Source organism: Vipera berus, assembly GCF_964194415.1.
Source record: "Vipera berus genome assembly, chromosome: 3".
Lineage (NCBI taxonomy): Eukaryota > Metazoa > Chordata > Lepidosauria > Squamata > Viperidae > Vipera > Vipera berus.
The window spans coordinates 173,059,332-173,073,663 of record NC_138204.1 but is presented as its reverse complement, the minus strand read 5'-3'; the positions used below and the strand labels follow the sequence as shown (position 1 = coordinate 173,073,663).

Below are 14,332 nucleotides of genomic sequence, written 5' to 3'. Positions count from 1 at the left end.
GGCACAAAACTTAAGAATTTTTATAAAATGTTTTATAGATGGCACTTAGATCCTAAAAAATTAGCATGTATGTATCCAAATTATCAGCCTAAATGTTGGAGGTGTGGTTGCGAGGACGCAACGTATTACCATATGTGGTGGACTTGTAAAAGTGTTAAAGCTTTCTCGATTAAAATTTGGTGGAATATGCAGAAGATATTTAAGAAAAAGATAAGGTTTACTCCAGAGTTATTTCTACTGGGTATTATTACTGATTGTACTGTTATAGAAACTAAATTGATGTTGAATTTAATAACGGCAGCAAGACTTTTGGTTTCGCAATATTGGAAGAAGGAGGAACTGCCTACTATAGAAGAGTGGACTTTAAAAGTTTCAAACTTGGCAGAAATGGCAAAAATTTCAGCATATTTGAAAGAACAATCGCAACAGAGATATATCTCGGAATGGAGAAGATGGATTGATTATATTCAGAATATGGGACTAAAAAATTTCACCTAGCATATGAATGAATATTAGAATTATAAGATGTATTATTATTTAATTATGTTTAAGTGGAGTTAAAGTGCGATAGGATTTAAAGCGTATTTATAGTTGGTTAGCATATTTTAGCTTGTTTGTTAGAGGCAATACCCTGTATTCAGCTCTGGGGGGAGGGGGGAGGGAGGGGGTGTGGGGGGGAGGGAAGGAGTATATGTTTAAAATGTACTGTAAAACTTTTCCATAAAAAAAAACCAGCCTTAGAACTGACAACAAAGGTATTGGTGATAGTTTTTGCCTTTTAGGAATAATTATCAACAGTAAAGCAGTCAAGAAATATACCACAGACTAACATTTGGTAAAACTACAGCACGGGTGTCAAACCTGCCGTGTCACGTGATGTATCGTGACTTTTTTTGCATTGTCAGAGCTGGGTTGGGTGCAGCATGTGCGTGACACAACTGGCCCGTAGTGACACCCCTGAACTATGGTATGAAGGACTTGGAAAAGATACTCAAAATGCTCTGATGCTTAAAAAATACAGAATAGTGCACTAATAGTATTACCTATGACACAATATGAAAATAAAAGTTGTATTTTAAAGGAAGAATATTGATGCTTTTGAGTTTTGCTGTTGTAGAAGATTCTTGAGAATATTGTGAACAGCTAAAAAAACAAGCAAATGAAAACAAATTTGTTGAACAAATCACCCCTAGTTCCCGCTCAAGGCACAAATAACAAGGCTCACATTATTCTACTTTGTACACATTATGGAAAGGTCTAGATGCCTGTATAAGGCTCTTAATACTGGAAAAGGTGAAAGGAAAGAAATTAGGACCAGCAACTTGTTCATTAAGCAAATTGATCACTAAGTAATATTGCAACACTGATTATAATCTTACTTCAGTTTCCCTTGCATTAGAGATCTATGAAGGTTATAGATGTGAGGACTGGTCACAGTTACTTTTTCATCACCAGTGTCATTGCAAAAAGTTGCTGTACAAGGCAGTCGCTAAACAATACTTGTAGCAAAGGTTTTATTTATAGTCTTAGCTTATAGAAACTGTTAGATGTCTTCAATTTACTGTTACCTTATTTGATTTTTATCCCGCTATAAAAATAACTTCATAAGTAACTCAGGACGGCAAACATATATAAAACTCCTTCCTATTTTTCTCACAACAATCCTGTGAAGTGAGCTGGGCTGAGAAAGTAGATTTTCCTCCTTTTACATAATGTATATCAGTACTATTATTTATGGACGCATTAACACTGTTCTGTATTTTTAATTTTGCAACATGGTCTTGAAGAACAAAAATTGAGATAAAATATGTTAAAAATACTATTTCTGCCCTCTGGAACATTGTGCCCCCCCACCTCCACCCCAGCTGAAGCAAGATCTTCACCCACCCTTTTGGCCTTCCAAAAGGGCCTGAACATCTGGTTCTGCCAACTGGCCTGCAATGGAGTTATGTCATTCTGGAGGTGGCTAAGGGTGGATAAAGACAAGACTCCACTTCTTCCCCATGCACATCTTTCTCCCTTCCTCTCCATCATGGTCAATTTTAATTCACATTTCATTCTTTCATTTATTGTTTTAATGTTTTATATTGGCATTTTGATTAATTGATTGAAGCCACCAAGAGTCACCTTTGGCAAGATGGGAAACATATAAATTAAATATACATACATACATAAATGTAAGGCAAATTAAGCTACTTTAAAATATCAAATGGAACTGTTCCTGGCAAGGCCCTGACAGATCTTACCAGCAGTTAAGAGAGAACCTGATGACATTACAGTACAAGGGTATAGAATTCTAATGAGCTAGAAGGTAACTTAATGTAAAGTTAGTGCAAACTAAAACCTGAGGTAATAAAGGTGTAGTTAAAATTCATTTATCACAGTTCATGGTAACACTGACAATAGAAAAGTACATTACTTGTTTCAATAGCTCTTGATTTGTAGAAACAAAGGCGTTCATTGTATGGGACTTTCTGGAATCTACCTTCCAGAATCAGAATTTGTAAAGCATTGCAGTGGCAAGTGTGAGAACTCTGAAATGTTAGTGTAGCAGATTGAGATCTCTGACAGGCTTATGTCTAGTGACATCACACCCCATTGTGATCAAAACTGAATGAAGAAGCCACAATAATGCAACTTATCCTCCAGCCCTCTTTTCCATTTTTAAACGAAAAAGTCATCTAACACATGTGGAGCTAAGTTACAGAAAGTTATTAGCTTTAGTCACAATTTGAAGATGCTGTTTCATGCATCGGCTTCAACTTTAAGAAACTGCAACTGCTTCTATATGAAGAGCAGCATAGGAATAGTTGTTTATTGATTGATTAGTCTTAAAGCCTTATCAATAAAATGAAGTAAAATATAGTAATATCTAATTCTGGAGTAAGATAGATAGGAGGAAATAGAGTGATAAAATATCTGTATTAACACAAGGAGTCAAATTAATTTCCCTTACAGGATATCTCAATTTGTTCAGTGAGTTGGGTTCTTGGGACCACTGTCTAAGTTTATAAACATATATGACAATCTGTGGTTCAGATCTCTGTGGGCTATTCTTTCTAGTAGGGATGATTTAAATATTTAATAGGGGCATATAATTGACAGTTAAACAAGGTATGAGAAATATTTTCAATGGTTGCAGTACCTTATATGAAGGTTCTCTCATATGGCAAGTGGTGGATGGAGTCCAACAACTCAAAAGCTTGCTCTAGAATAGGGCCTTCTTAAAATTTGTGTCAGACCCAATGATAGGTATTTTTCAGGTTGAAAAATAGTTTTATTCACAGCCAACCATCCTATTATTTTTAGCCAATATTTCCATGTAGATTGGAATACTAATATCCAAGGCTGTTTAAAAATTTCCCTGCCTGAGAGTAGATGATGTGTGTTATGAAATAACTGGAAAGTTGGCTGACACAGGAGTTGACCTGGGCCTTACTTATCTGTTCTGCTAAGCATATTTTGGGAAGTCTCTCAGAGTCCATTGAATGGATCCTCTGCTAGTATGTGAAAAGTAATTATCAAGTGGCTATGTAAGAAATGGATATGTTTCCACTCAAAGTGCAGTGTCTCATCAGTTCCCAGTACATATCTTAAAAAAACGGACCTGAAATTGTTGGGGTAGCTTTTATTAAGGCCCCACAATTCTGCACATTGGTCATTGGGACTATTTTTGCCCTTAATACTTTCAGTATAAAAGTACATGGATAATGTAGTTAAATAATTTGTATAATCTTTTAGTATTTATCCCAACTCTTCCCAAAGTTTTTTGAAAAACAATTTAATTGTGACCCAATGCTGGTAAAATCACTAAGCAAGTAAAAGAATTCCCCTGTTCCAGAGACTCCCAATTTATCTTCCAGCTATATTTCCACACTTTTTCTGCTAACTACCCATCACTTTTAATTTGGTTTTATTGCTGCTTAAAGAATTAAGAGCACAGTAGGTATTTAGCTTTTGTAGATGGATTTCTGAGATGGATTCAGGAATGTGCCATTACAACCATGTCATCAGCACATAAAAGAATATTAATAAATTTATCATGGATCTTTGGTATATGATGAGTATTTTATAGCATACAGATAAATCATGCATTGGGGCTAGGATACAACCCTGTCTGACACCATTATGGGTGGGTATACTCTTAGTTAAAGAAGATTTACACCTGTGCAATCTTTCAAATGGGTATTTTGGTAGAGCCTTAACCAAAAATAAGTCTGGGTTCCATATTTAAGTTGACCAAATTTCATCCACAGAATATTTGTATTTATGGAATCAAAAGGTGCATTAAGTTGTATAAATATGGTAAACAGTTTCTTGCAATTTGTTAATTGTTAAAGAATATATAAAGTAAAACAACTATTGTGGAGTGTTCTGGTCTGAATTCAGCCTGTTCCTCTACTAAGATTTTTTTCCCCTGAATGAAGGCAAATATATCTGTCCCAGGATAATGTTGCAAGATCCAATCTGAGTCAGTCACTGGGACCAGAAGTTTAGTCTTCCAAGCTTTCAGATTCATGCTGTAAATATATTTTGTTCTTATAACTTCCTCTGAGTATTTTTATACTGTGGTGGGTATAAAAATCTGGATACTAACTGATCATTAAGATGTATCTTACTCCATGATTGGCTTGTGTACTACCATACAGGATGAATGACCAGACCCAAACAGATTTCTTTAAAGTGTTTAAACGTAGGTTTTCCAAATCTGAAATTAATGAATAATGACAGAACTGAAGATATATGCATTGGGAAGGGTTCTGGTATGCATTCAATCTCAGTAATTCACAACCAATTCTTTGATGCTAATGTTTATATTCTGTTTAAGGAAAATAATGGTGTTTGGAAACTTAAATGTAATTAGCAATTATAGAAATGAATTATAGACTTAAGGAAATTTATACGCAAAAGTTTTCATTCTTGAAATATCTCATTTTGAATCTGAAATGTAATTTTAAATAGAATGGTCGGAACAGTTGTTTCATACCTGAAATAGAATGTTTCACCTATGAAATATTTACAATTCAAATTTTTTTGTATGTTATTAGTTAATAACATAAACAACCAGTGCTTTAATTCATAATGTAATCCATTTGTCTTCTCTTCAAATTGATGATCATGTAGTACCTGGATTATTTACATGTACATGCTCTAAAACTGATCTATCCAGAACTCTTTCAATGAGAACTTCTTCTACAATACTTATGTCCTGAAATAAGAAGAAAAAGAAACCAGACATTCAAGTAAAATACTGCAACAAACAAAATCTTGCTTAGCTGTGAAAGCAGCCAAATTGTAGACATTTATTATTGCTAATAACTTTATTAGCAATAATAACGTTACACCCAGCTTAGATATTTTAGGATGGTAACCCCTTGATATGTCACTCACACATATGACAATCTATAAATTACAGTTCCAAATAAAAGGAAACTATAATTGGATGAATTTCCCAATAAGTTCACAAAAAACCAGCAGAATGATGTCTTTTTACAACAAATTCCTAGTATGCTTCTTAGAAAGGTTTGTAAATAGAAGGTTCATGATTCAGAGAGCAAACAGGATCCTATCTTCCTCTGAGAACTTTGCATAAGAATGGATTCTGGTAATTTGAAAAATAAAACACATATAGGTAACTTGTTCAGTAAATTCTATTTTGCTGTTAAACATCTGAACAAACTGCTCTCGCACAGCACTTTCAATATAAATTAGACTGTTCTCCACTGAACTCTTTGGTCTTTGCAACCTATCCACCAAATAATGCTTTTGGAATCTACAAATGTCCTTATACACTATGAGAGCTACAGAGAGATGAAGAAAAATTCAGATAAAGATTCAGCAGGCTTTAGGGGGAAAATGATATAATTTACTCACAATATAATCTTCATAATAGAATGTATGTCTCAGCTGAAGATGCCTTATAAAATTTCTGATGTAGTAACTTGGACCACCACCAGGTAATAAACGACAAATTGGACAGTACTGTAGACAGTTCAAAGTGGGGAGAAATAAATAATAATTTTTGTCATTATGTACAACATGAATTATTACTGAAAAAGAAAAAAAAACTGTTAATTGTATCTAAATTACTATTGGTTGAATAGAAGCTTTTAGACATTATCCCCTTTCTATCAGCAGTAAATTCAGTTTATTTCTTCCATAGCCTATATTACAAATGCTATACCGGAATGTAAATATCCTGTCTGCAAAAGCAGTTGGTCCTGTTATCTATTTAGATCATGGGGAGAATACATTAAACCCATGGACATATTCCTTAGTAAACAGGCTCCTTCTAACAAACTTTTTTTAACTTAGAACATAAATGGGAACCTGGCATGGTAAGGTAAACATGTAGCATCATTTTTATTTCCAAAAATGCTTCTCGATCCTACATGGTTGGGGAAAACACCCTCACCCGTTTATAGTGTTTTCTGACTGGTTATAACCACCATATACTGAGAGAGGTCTGTTTGGTGTAGGGATTAGCACATCACTGGAAGAATGAGTTCTAGTCCTGCCTTAGGCACAAAGCCAGCTGGGTGACCCTGAGCTAGTTATATACCCTCTCTCAGCCCAAGGAAAGAAGAAGCTATGGCAAATTGCTTCTAAAAAACTGCCAAAATATTTGCAGGAACATGTTCAGGTGTTTGCCCAGTCAAAAAGATGACAAAGGCACAAAGCAAACAAAAACAAAATTCCCCACCACAACAGCGATTTTGCAAATATATGTCTCCTGCCATTTCAGGAAAATTCCTATGATATAATCTCTAAATTTCAAACATTCCAGAGAATAAATATAGTTTTCTCCTACAGTAAGCAAAATACCAAAGCAAAACAACCTAAAATTTACAGGTATTTTTCCACTTATGTTTCAAAATTATTGCATGGGTAAAAAAATGGACTTTTGATCCATGCCCAAAATTAGAGTTGTTGAAGTGGTCACATGATCAAAATTTGGTTGCTTGGCAGCGTGCTCATACTTACAACCACAAGGATAGTTCAATTCCCCCCCCACCTCCCTATTTTCCACTGATTTTCTAAAGTCAGTTTTGCAAAAACACAGCATTCCGAAGGCTCAAGGAGCCACATGTAGCAAATGTTCATCAGAAAAATTGGGTCCAAAAAGGAGATGGGGTACTGAAGCTGCTTGCCATCCTGCAAAACAAGGTGTAGGGTGTCTAAAGAGCAGAGATGGGGAAGAGGAGGCAATCCCTTACCTTACTGAGGCTCGAGGCTAGGAGGGACCAAAACTGGAATGTCTTGCATTGGGATGTGTACTAATTTAACAACCCACAGTTCTTGGTTAACGACAATAGGAAATGCTTGGATTGCCATCATAAATTGGTGTGGTCACATCATATCTCTTTACAACTGCACTAACTTAGACCACAATCCTGGCCCCAAATGTGATCATAAATCAACATGCATGGTTGGTGATGTGTGAGCCCAGCCATGAATTTGTTTTTATAGAAAGTATGGTTCCAAACTATAAGGATACTTCACATCACTCTATTTTATCTAACTGAATGTACAGTTACACTCATACTAATTCATGGACAGATACAACATGTAGAAATGCAGCAGAATAGCCAGCTGTTACAGATTACAACAACCAGCACTGTACTGTGCTATATTTTTTTTACTTTATTTATTAAAAATCCAGCACTGGATTTTTGGAACACAACTCAGAATAGGCCTCTGCCCAATTACAGATATAAAGGAAACCTCTTCCATGGATGAATGTTTTGTAGCCATGGGTAGTTTTAATTACTGAATTATTTTTCTTCTGACATATGCTGGCAGTTCTCTCAAGTAAGTTTAAGACCTCAATGAAGCTTTAAAATATATTTTAATCTAAGAAAATAATTTACAATTTGAAATTGAGAATTAACATTATTGCATTTGATCACAGTGAATGATTATTTAACAGTTGTTTGATTACTGTAAATGCCCTCTTTCTAAATCTATGTTTATTTCAATTTCTCTGATCAAAGAAGCACACTAATACATGGTTACAATGAAGAAAATAACATACTACAGGAAGAGTCATAATAGATTTTCAAACATGCAAGATTGCCAAGATGAAACAAACAGGAGAACCATCTTATGCTAATGAAAAATTTAAAAGAATTCCAGAGTATTTCTATGATACCATGGATGAGAAGTTTTAATTCTGGAGCCTTTGAAATCCACGTTTCACAAGACCTTCCTTAGTCAGCAAGCTGCAGAGATACTTTTTCATCAGATGTATTGTTTTTAAGAAATATCAGTTATTAACATATCATAATGTACATATGTACATTTATCTAATTTATCATAAAAGTGATTATAAAGTTACCAGTGGTCTTCTTTCAGTTCTGTGAAAAGTGAGAAAATGGTCCAAGAGATCATTTTCATCCAATTCATGCTGACAGAAAGGACAAGGATACCTGAAAACAATGAAGAGACATGTATAAATACCCACATTTTCAATGTTAACTACTAAATACATTCTTCAATTGGTAGCTATTTTGGACAGTGAATCAATCTGCTCCTGAGAAATAAGACTACAACATTGTCTCTCCATAGCAAGTTTTAGTATTCACACCCAAGCTGCTGGGATATGAAAAGCTAAAACAGTTAATAAATCTACAGAACTGTCTATCCTTAATTTTACTAAGATGTAATTTACCTTGTTTCAGAGTATGCAACTTCTTGTAGAGGCCCATATTTTTCTATATATTGACCACAAGTCTTCAAATGAGCTCTCATTTCACTAAGGCACACCTGAAACATGCAAAGACATACCTTGTTAGGTAAAAATTTACACTTACAGGTTAATATTTTAAAAAATAATTTTGATTTTCATAAAAGTGAGGTTACAAAGCAAGGCCAGTTCAAATTTCTCTCAGATGAGTATCACACATTGCTTACAACTCAATATAAATTACTTTGAAAAAGTGTGTATAGGAATATGGTTTAGAAAGTTGTTAATCTGAAAGTAAATTATGGAGTATCAATCATTATTTACCTGTGTTTTACATTCTGTACAGTTTTGGTGTGTATTTTTCATCATTTTTAGAATATCAGTCGCTGGAATCCCTTCAGAAGAAAGATGTGCTCTGCAATATGGACATGTCCATGTATGATGTCTTAAACATGTGGTAATACAAGTGTGACAAAATCTGTCAAAGAGAAAAATAAAATGTTTCTCTACAAAACTCTTATTTTAAGGAAAGCAATCTAAAATATGGACACATCCTAAGAATGATTTCTGTCTGTTAATAGTTTTCTTTATTTGAGCACCCCAATCTGTTGGACTACTGATAAAGAATAGCTACAGAAGATAGTATGGTTTGATATAAGGCTGTCTCTGCATTACCTTGGTACAAATTAGCATCAAAGTACTTGCCTATTAGTGACTGAAAATAAGTGACTTGTAATACAACTTTAATATGAGAGGTTAGTGCTACAAAAAGAACATAAAGAGGCTTCAGTTTTAATTTTGCTCTCATTTGTATGCATAATTTGCAGTAATAAATTTCATGAATGAAAATGTCCTATATTTATATTTTCTTCACAATATACTTCCTCTTGAGTTTTCTCAAATTGAATCAGTCAATCAAGCTGCATATGTAAATCAAATCCTGGAGCACGTAATGGGGAAGACCACTGTATTTCTGAAATGATTATCTGTGACTGAATGAAATTAGCTGATTCATATAGCCTTGCATTGATATGCTATATAACTATAGATATTTCTGCCAAATGGCAGAAATATGGGTAGTACTGTGGGTAGTACTGAGAGAATGATAAAATATGTGTTTAAGCTTATTGTAACAAAAGCTAAAATAGCACTTTTTCAATCCTTTCCAAAGCTCTCTCAGCTTAAAATACAGCAGAATTGTATTAGTATTACTGTGTGTTTGTGTGTGTGTGTGTGTGTGTGTACAATCTAACTCCTGAAATCTGGAAAAAATCATTTGAACAAAAAAAAGTCTTTGTAGTGAGGAATTTAGGCCTGGGTTATTGTCCTGTATAGTAAATTGAACAGACATCATAATAACATATCGGAATACTGTAAAAAACAAGATTGGCAAAATATAAAATTTAAACAAATAATTAGGACATAGGTTAATGTTAATTAAATCCCAAAGCTGAGTACTCATACTGCTCTATGAACTTTAAAAATATATATGTAATAGAAGAATCAGATAAATCAAATATTACAGTCATAGGTAGGGTGAATTACAATCAATTAAAAAGCATAGAAGATGCATCAGTCTTTTTTTTTTGTGTCGCTAATGGGCCCTGAATATCTCCATCAAGGTAATCTTCCTTACTCTCTACATTTGATGTATAAATTAAGTTGGTAGTAACTCTAGCTAACTCATCTGGTACTGCAGAAAATGACAAAATGTCTTAAACTGACAATTGTCAGGCCTAGATTTAAGCATCACACTAAGCGATCAACCATGGTTCACCCACCTCTATTTTCATATTTTTTTTACTACTTTCACATTGCTTAGCCACAATGTGGATTATCAGGCTCAGTTTAATATTATGCGTATATCCAAATACTAATGTGGCATGATTTGTTAATCAATAATGCACTGAGCATTACTGTCTGGGTTTGTTGCCTATGTCATCTAAACCTAAAAACAAGATTAGTGTTTGATTAGGTGATGCCTTATCAGCCACAATTATTAACTACATTACTGACAGCAAGACCAGCCTTAATTTAATGTGATGCCTGAACCTGGAAAACAGTGCAGGACCTTTTACAAAATAGAATGACCCTAATTTCTGCTTCTCCATTTTCTTTTTCTCTACCAGGGTACGTGTGATACTTTTTGATAACAAACTGGCCAGGAGGAGAGGAAAAAAAACTAATGCCAGCAAGCTAACCAATGCAAATGTTGTTGGAATATTAATCAAACAAGAAATGGACTACTAAAATTGAGTTGATTAGTTTTCTTGGTTATATTCATTAGGTAAGCACCTCAACCATTGTTAACACTAAGCCATGATAAATCTGTGGTAGTTCAGCTCCCCTAATCACTTAATTCCTAAGTATGTCAATCTATAACAAAATCATTTTTGCAGAAATATGAATTTGAATAGATTTAAAATCTATTCTGTCTCCTAAATACTAGAAATATATTTATATTTTTATACAAATACTGTGTTGGTATTAGAAGTTGCTATTTTCCTTGCTTCTTGCCTGGTAATTTTTTCCCTGTATTTGTTTCTTATGCTATTGGTTTGTTTGTATCCTGCCTTTATTTCTTCTTTAATTTCCAATGTCTTGGTAGTATATATAACAAAATAAGAAAAATACATTATCAGTTAGGAGAATGCATGGATATAACTAGTAGCTTTGGGGATACACTTGAATAGGTCAAAGGGCTCAGTATATTCATCGAGGTCTCATTGCCATGTCCTGCTTGCTCTGGTAGGAGAGCACCCACCCATCATGAATGTACAACATTGTCCTCAACCAACTCCCAGCCTATTGTGAGAGCAGCCTCTGCCCTTTATGGCTCCTTTGGTGTCAGTGCTGTTTCAGAGAGGTGAGATTTTTGGCTGCCTGTTATTGGCACCAAAGAGGTGTTTCCCCCCACCTTGCGTCCTCTCTGCCTGGACACCTGCATTTTAAGGAACTTTCACAGGAATGAAAAGACACCTCAAGAAAGCTTTCTGAATCCTGACTGGATTAAATCAGACTGACCAAATTTACTCTAGAAAAGCTTGCAAATTAGAAATTAGAAACTCATATGCAAAACAAAAGGTGCTATCAGGATGACCTGTAACAAGCATTCTGTCTTGGAGTTGTTAAAAGAAATGCAATTTACATTACATTTGCAATTTATCTTATTTTTCCTGGGTAGGTTTTAATATTATAAGGACAGTTTTATAGATCTTTAAAAATATATTCATTCTATTTACATCCTGTCTTTCTTTCAAAAAGCAAAAGGTGACTTAAATTAACAAAAACCAAGGTAACAATTTTTAGATATAGGCTGGGTTGAATGGGTATGATGGGCCCAAAACTACTAAATTTCCATGGCAGTTCACTTGGCAAAGATTTTTGGGTTTGCCATTGCCTCTTTTCTGTGTTGAGGGGAAGTGACTGGCCCAAGGTTCCCCGGGTGGCTTCATGCCTAAAGCAGGAATAGAACTCACCATTACCAATGTTCTAGTCTGACCTGAATGAATTTTATGACAAGCCCATAGTGTTGTTTGAGTTCTGGCTCAATCAAATGGATTTTAAGGTTTGTCCAATGTCATAAATAATAAATTATGGTTTGCATTGATAGAAAGCTATCGGAAGGAAAACATATCTAAGCTGAAACAGGGATGGCAGTCAAAACATTGTTTAGCCAATCAAGCACATTAAGCTGCATCTGTTTTAATTTGTGCGAGAAGGGTTTTGTTTCATCTAAATTTCTTGGAGAGAAAAGGGTGTGAGGCTGCTAATCATTGAACATTTAACTATTTACCCAAAAGAAAAAATAAGATGTTCATCAAAAAAACCAATTATCTTTTGAGAAGGCAACTAAAATTTAGGGCTGGCTTCCACAACAGTATTTTTATTTTATATTATTTGTGTTCTGCTAGGATCACATGACACAAATATAAAAATGATTTCCTTTTCAAAATATAAACTTTTTTAACCAAAATCACGTATAAAAAATACCTATAACAGGATATTAGTTCTCTTCTGCCAGAACATCTTGTTTAGCTTATCAAAATATTAAAGAATCAGAGGAATGAATCAGCCTCTGTTTCAGCAATATAGTTTGATTCAAATTTAATTTTCCTTTCTTTTTCGGCATAGGAAAAAGTACATTTTGTTTTTCTAATGCCATCCTCGAGATAAATTCTCTTGGTTAAAACTAAAATCATTCATGGAGCTTAGTTCGACCAAATCTGGAGCTAAATGCAGATAGAGGAAACGGACGAACATTTTTTTCGTTCTTTGATTTTAAGAAAAACCTTAAATGTTCTTACTGAATTTACCTGTACATAACACCTGGGACTTGTATTTCCAATACGTTTGCATCGCAAAGCACAGCAGACATCAATAGAAGCAACGTTTTACACGTGAGTAGAAGACAATCTGTACTTCCTCCCACACGTTTCCCAAAGAAGGAAACAAAGTACGGTTCGGCTCCCGTTTTCCCAACCTGAATTAACTCGGAGAAGTTGCACTTACACGTGGCCACATTTGGTCCTTACAGGCTGCTCGAACACTTCCAAGCAGATGGCGCACTCGAAAGAGGGAATTGGCTGCTTTCCCACGTCTCCTGCTCGATCTGACGGTTGTAGGAACTGAATACTGCCTTGGGGGTCGCCAACATCCGGCGTCCTCGCCGTCTCCCGTCCGTCGCTGCTTAGCACCGATCCCATCGCCTAAACGAGCTCTCACGCTTTAAGTTTAAGTTTAAGTTGTTTATTATATTTGTATACCGCCCTTCTCCCGAAGGACTCAGGGCGGTGAACAGGGCACATATAGCGATGGTGCTCGCGGCTGTTGTGCAGGAGGCGCACTGCTCAAATGCTTTACAACCAGAATTGTAGCAGTTTTGCAGGGTTTCGCCTTGAAGCAAAACAAAAGCGTCGAGCTCCCCGACTTGGACCTCTTCGGGGAAGAAATCCCGGAGACGCTCAGCCGCGGCTGCAGAGTCGAAAACCTGCGCAAGCTTTCGTGGGGGGTGGCGAGGCCCGTCCCATCCGGCGCAGTGAAATCTGAAACCTTCAGATAACAAAGTGGCTTCCTTTATTGGCTGGCGCAATGTTTTGTTTTGTTTTTCCTGGGACCCCCAATGATTTGCCAATGGCCTCTGCATAGATGGCCAAAAATGATTCTTTACTGGGTCGAAGGGAATTTGTTTCCCGGAGTGTCCGGATTGAACTCTGAAATACTCTTTGCTACGTGCGGGTGTCACCCATTATTGTGATCAGGAAACAAACTACCCATTTCGTGACCGAGCTTCTCTCTCTCTCTCTCTCTCTCTCTCTCTCTCTCCCAGCTGAACGAATGTACAAAAACTAAACTAAATCTTGAGAAAAAGGACGAAATCTACAAGGGAAAACACTAAGCAATGGTCCTTTTCTGAAACTACACACTTAAATTCAGATGTTGCCTTGAGGTAATGGTTTTAGTTAGCCTAATCAGTAAATCATACTAACCCAAATATTTCCTTGTTCATATTTTATTTGTAAGTTTGCAGAAATATTTTAAAAACCAGATTATAAGCAATTACTAGATTCCCAGAACACAGCAAGACACAGGCCATGTGAACTGAGATCATAGTTTATGGCTTATTTTAGTAGAGAAACCATCTCG

General features: G+C 35.4%; 1 protein-coding gene across 1 annotated transcript; it reads right to left on the bottom strand.

Annotated features, from left to right (window-relative positions):
- Nucleotides 1-5,002: 5,002 nt before the first annotated feature.
- On the bottom strand, nucleotides 5,003-13,405 carry RNF125 (ring finger protein 125). The gene is made up of 6 exons (XM_081322155.1): nucleotides 13,199-13,405; nucleotides 9,011-9,164; nucleotides 8,672-8,766; nucleotides 8,339-8,429; nucleotides 5,875-5,982; nucleotides 5,003-5,209 (listed from the first exon to the last, which is right to left on the bottom strand). The coding sequence occupies exons 1-6, from the start codon at nucleotides 13,390-13,392 to the stop codon at nucleotides 5,117-5,119; spliced, it is 735 nt and encodes a 244-aa protein (XP_081178281.1). The 5' UTR covers nucleotides 13,393-13,405; the 3' UTR covers nucleotides 5,003-5,116.
- Nucleotides 13,406-14,332: the final 927 nt, after the last annotated feature.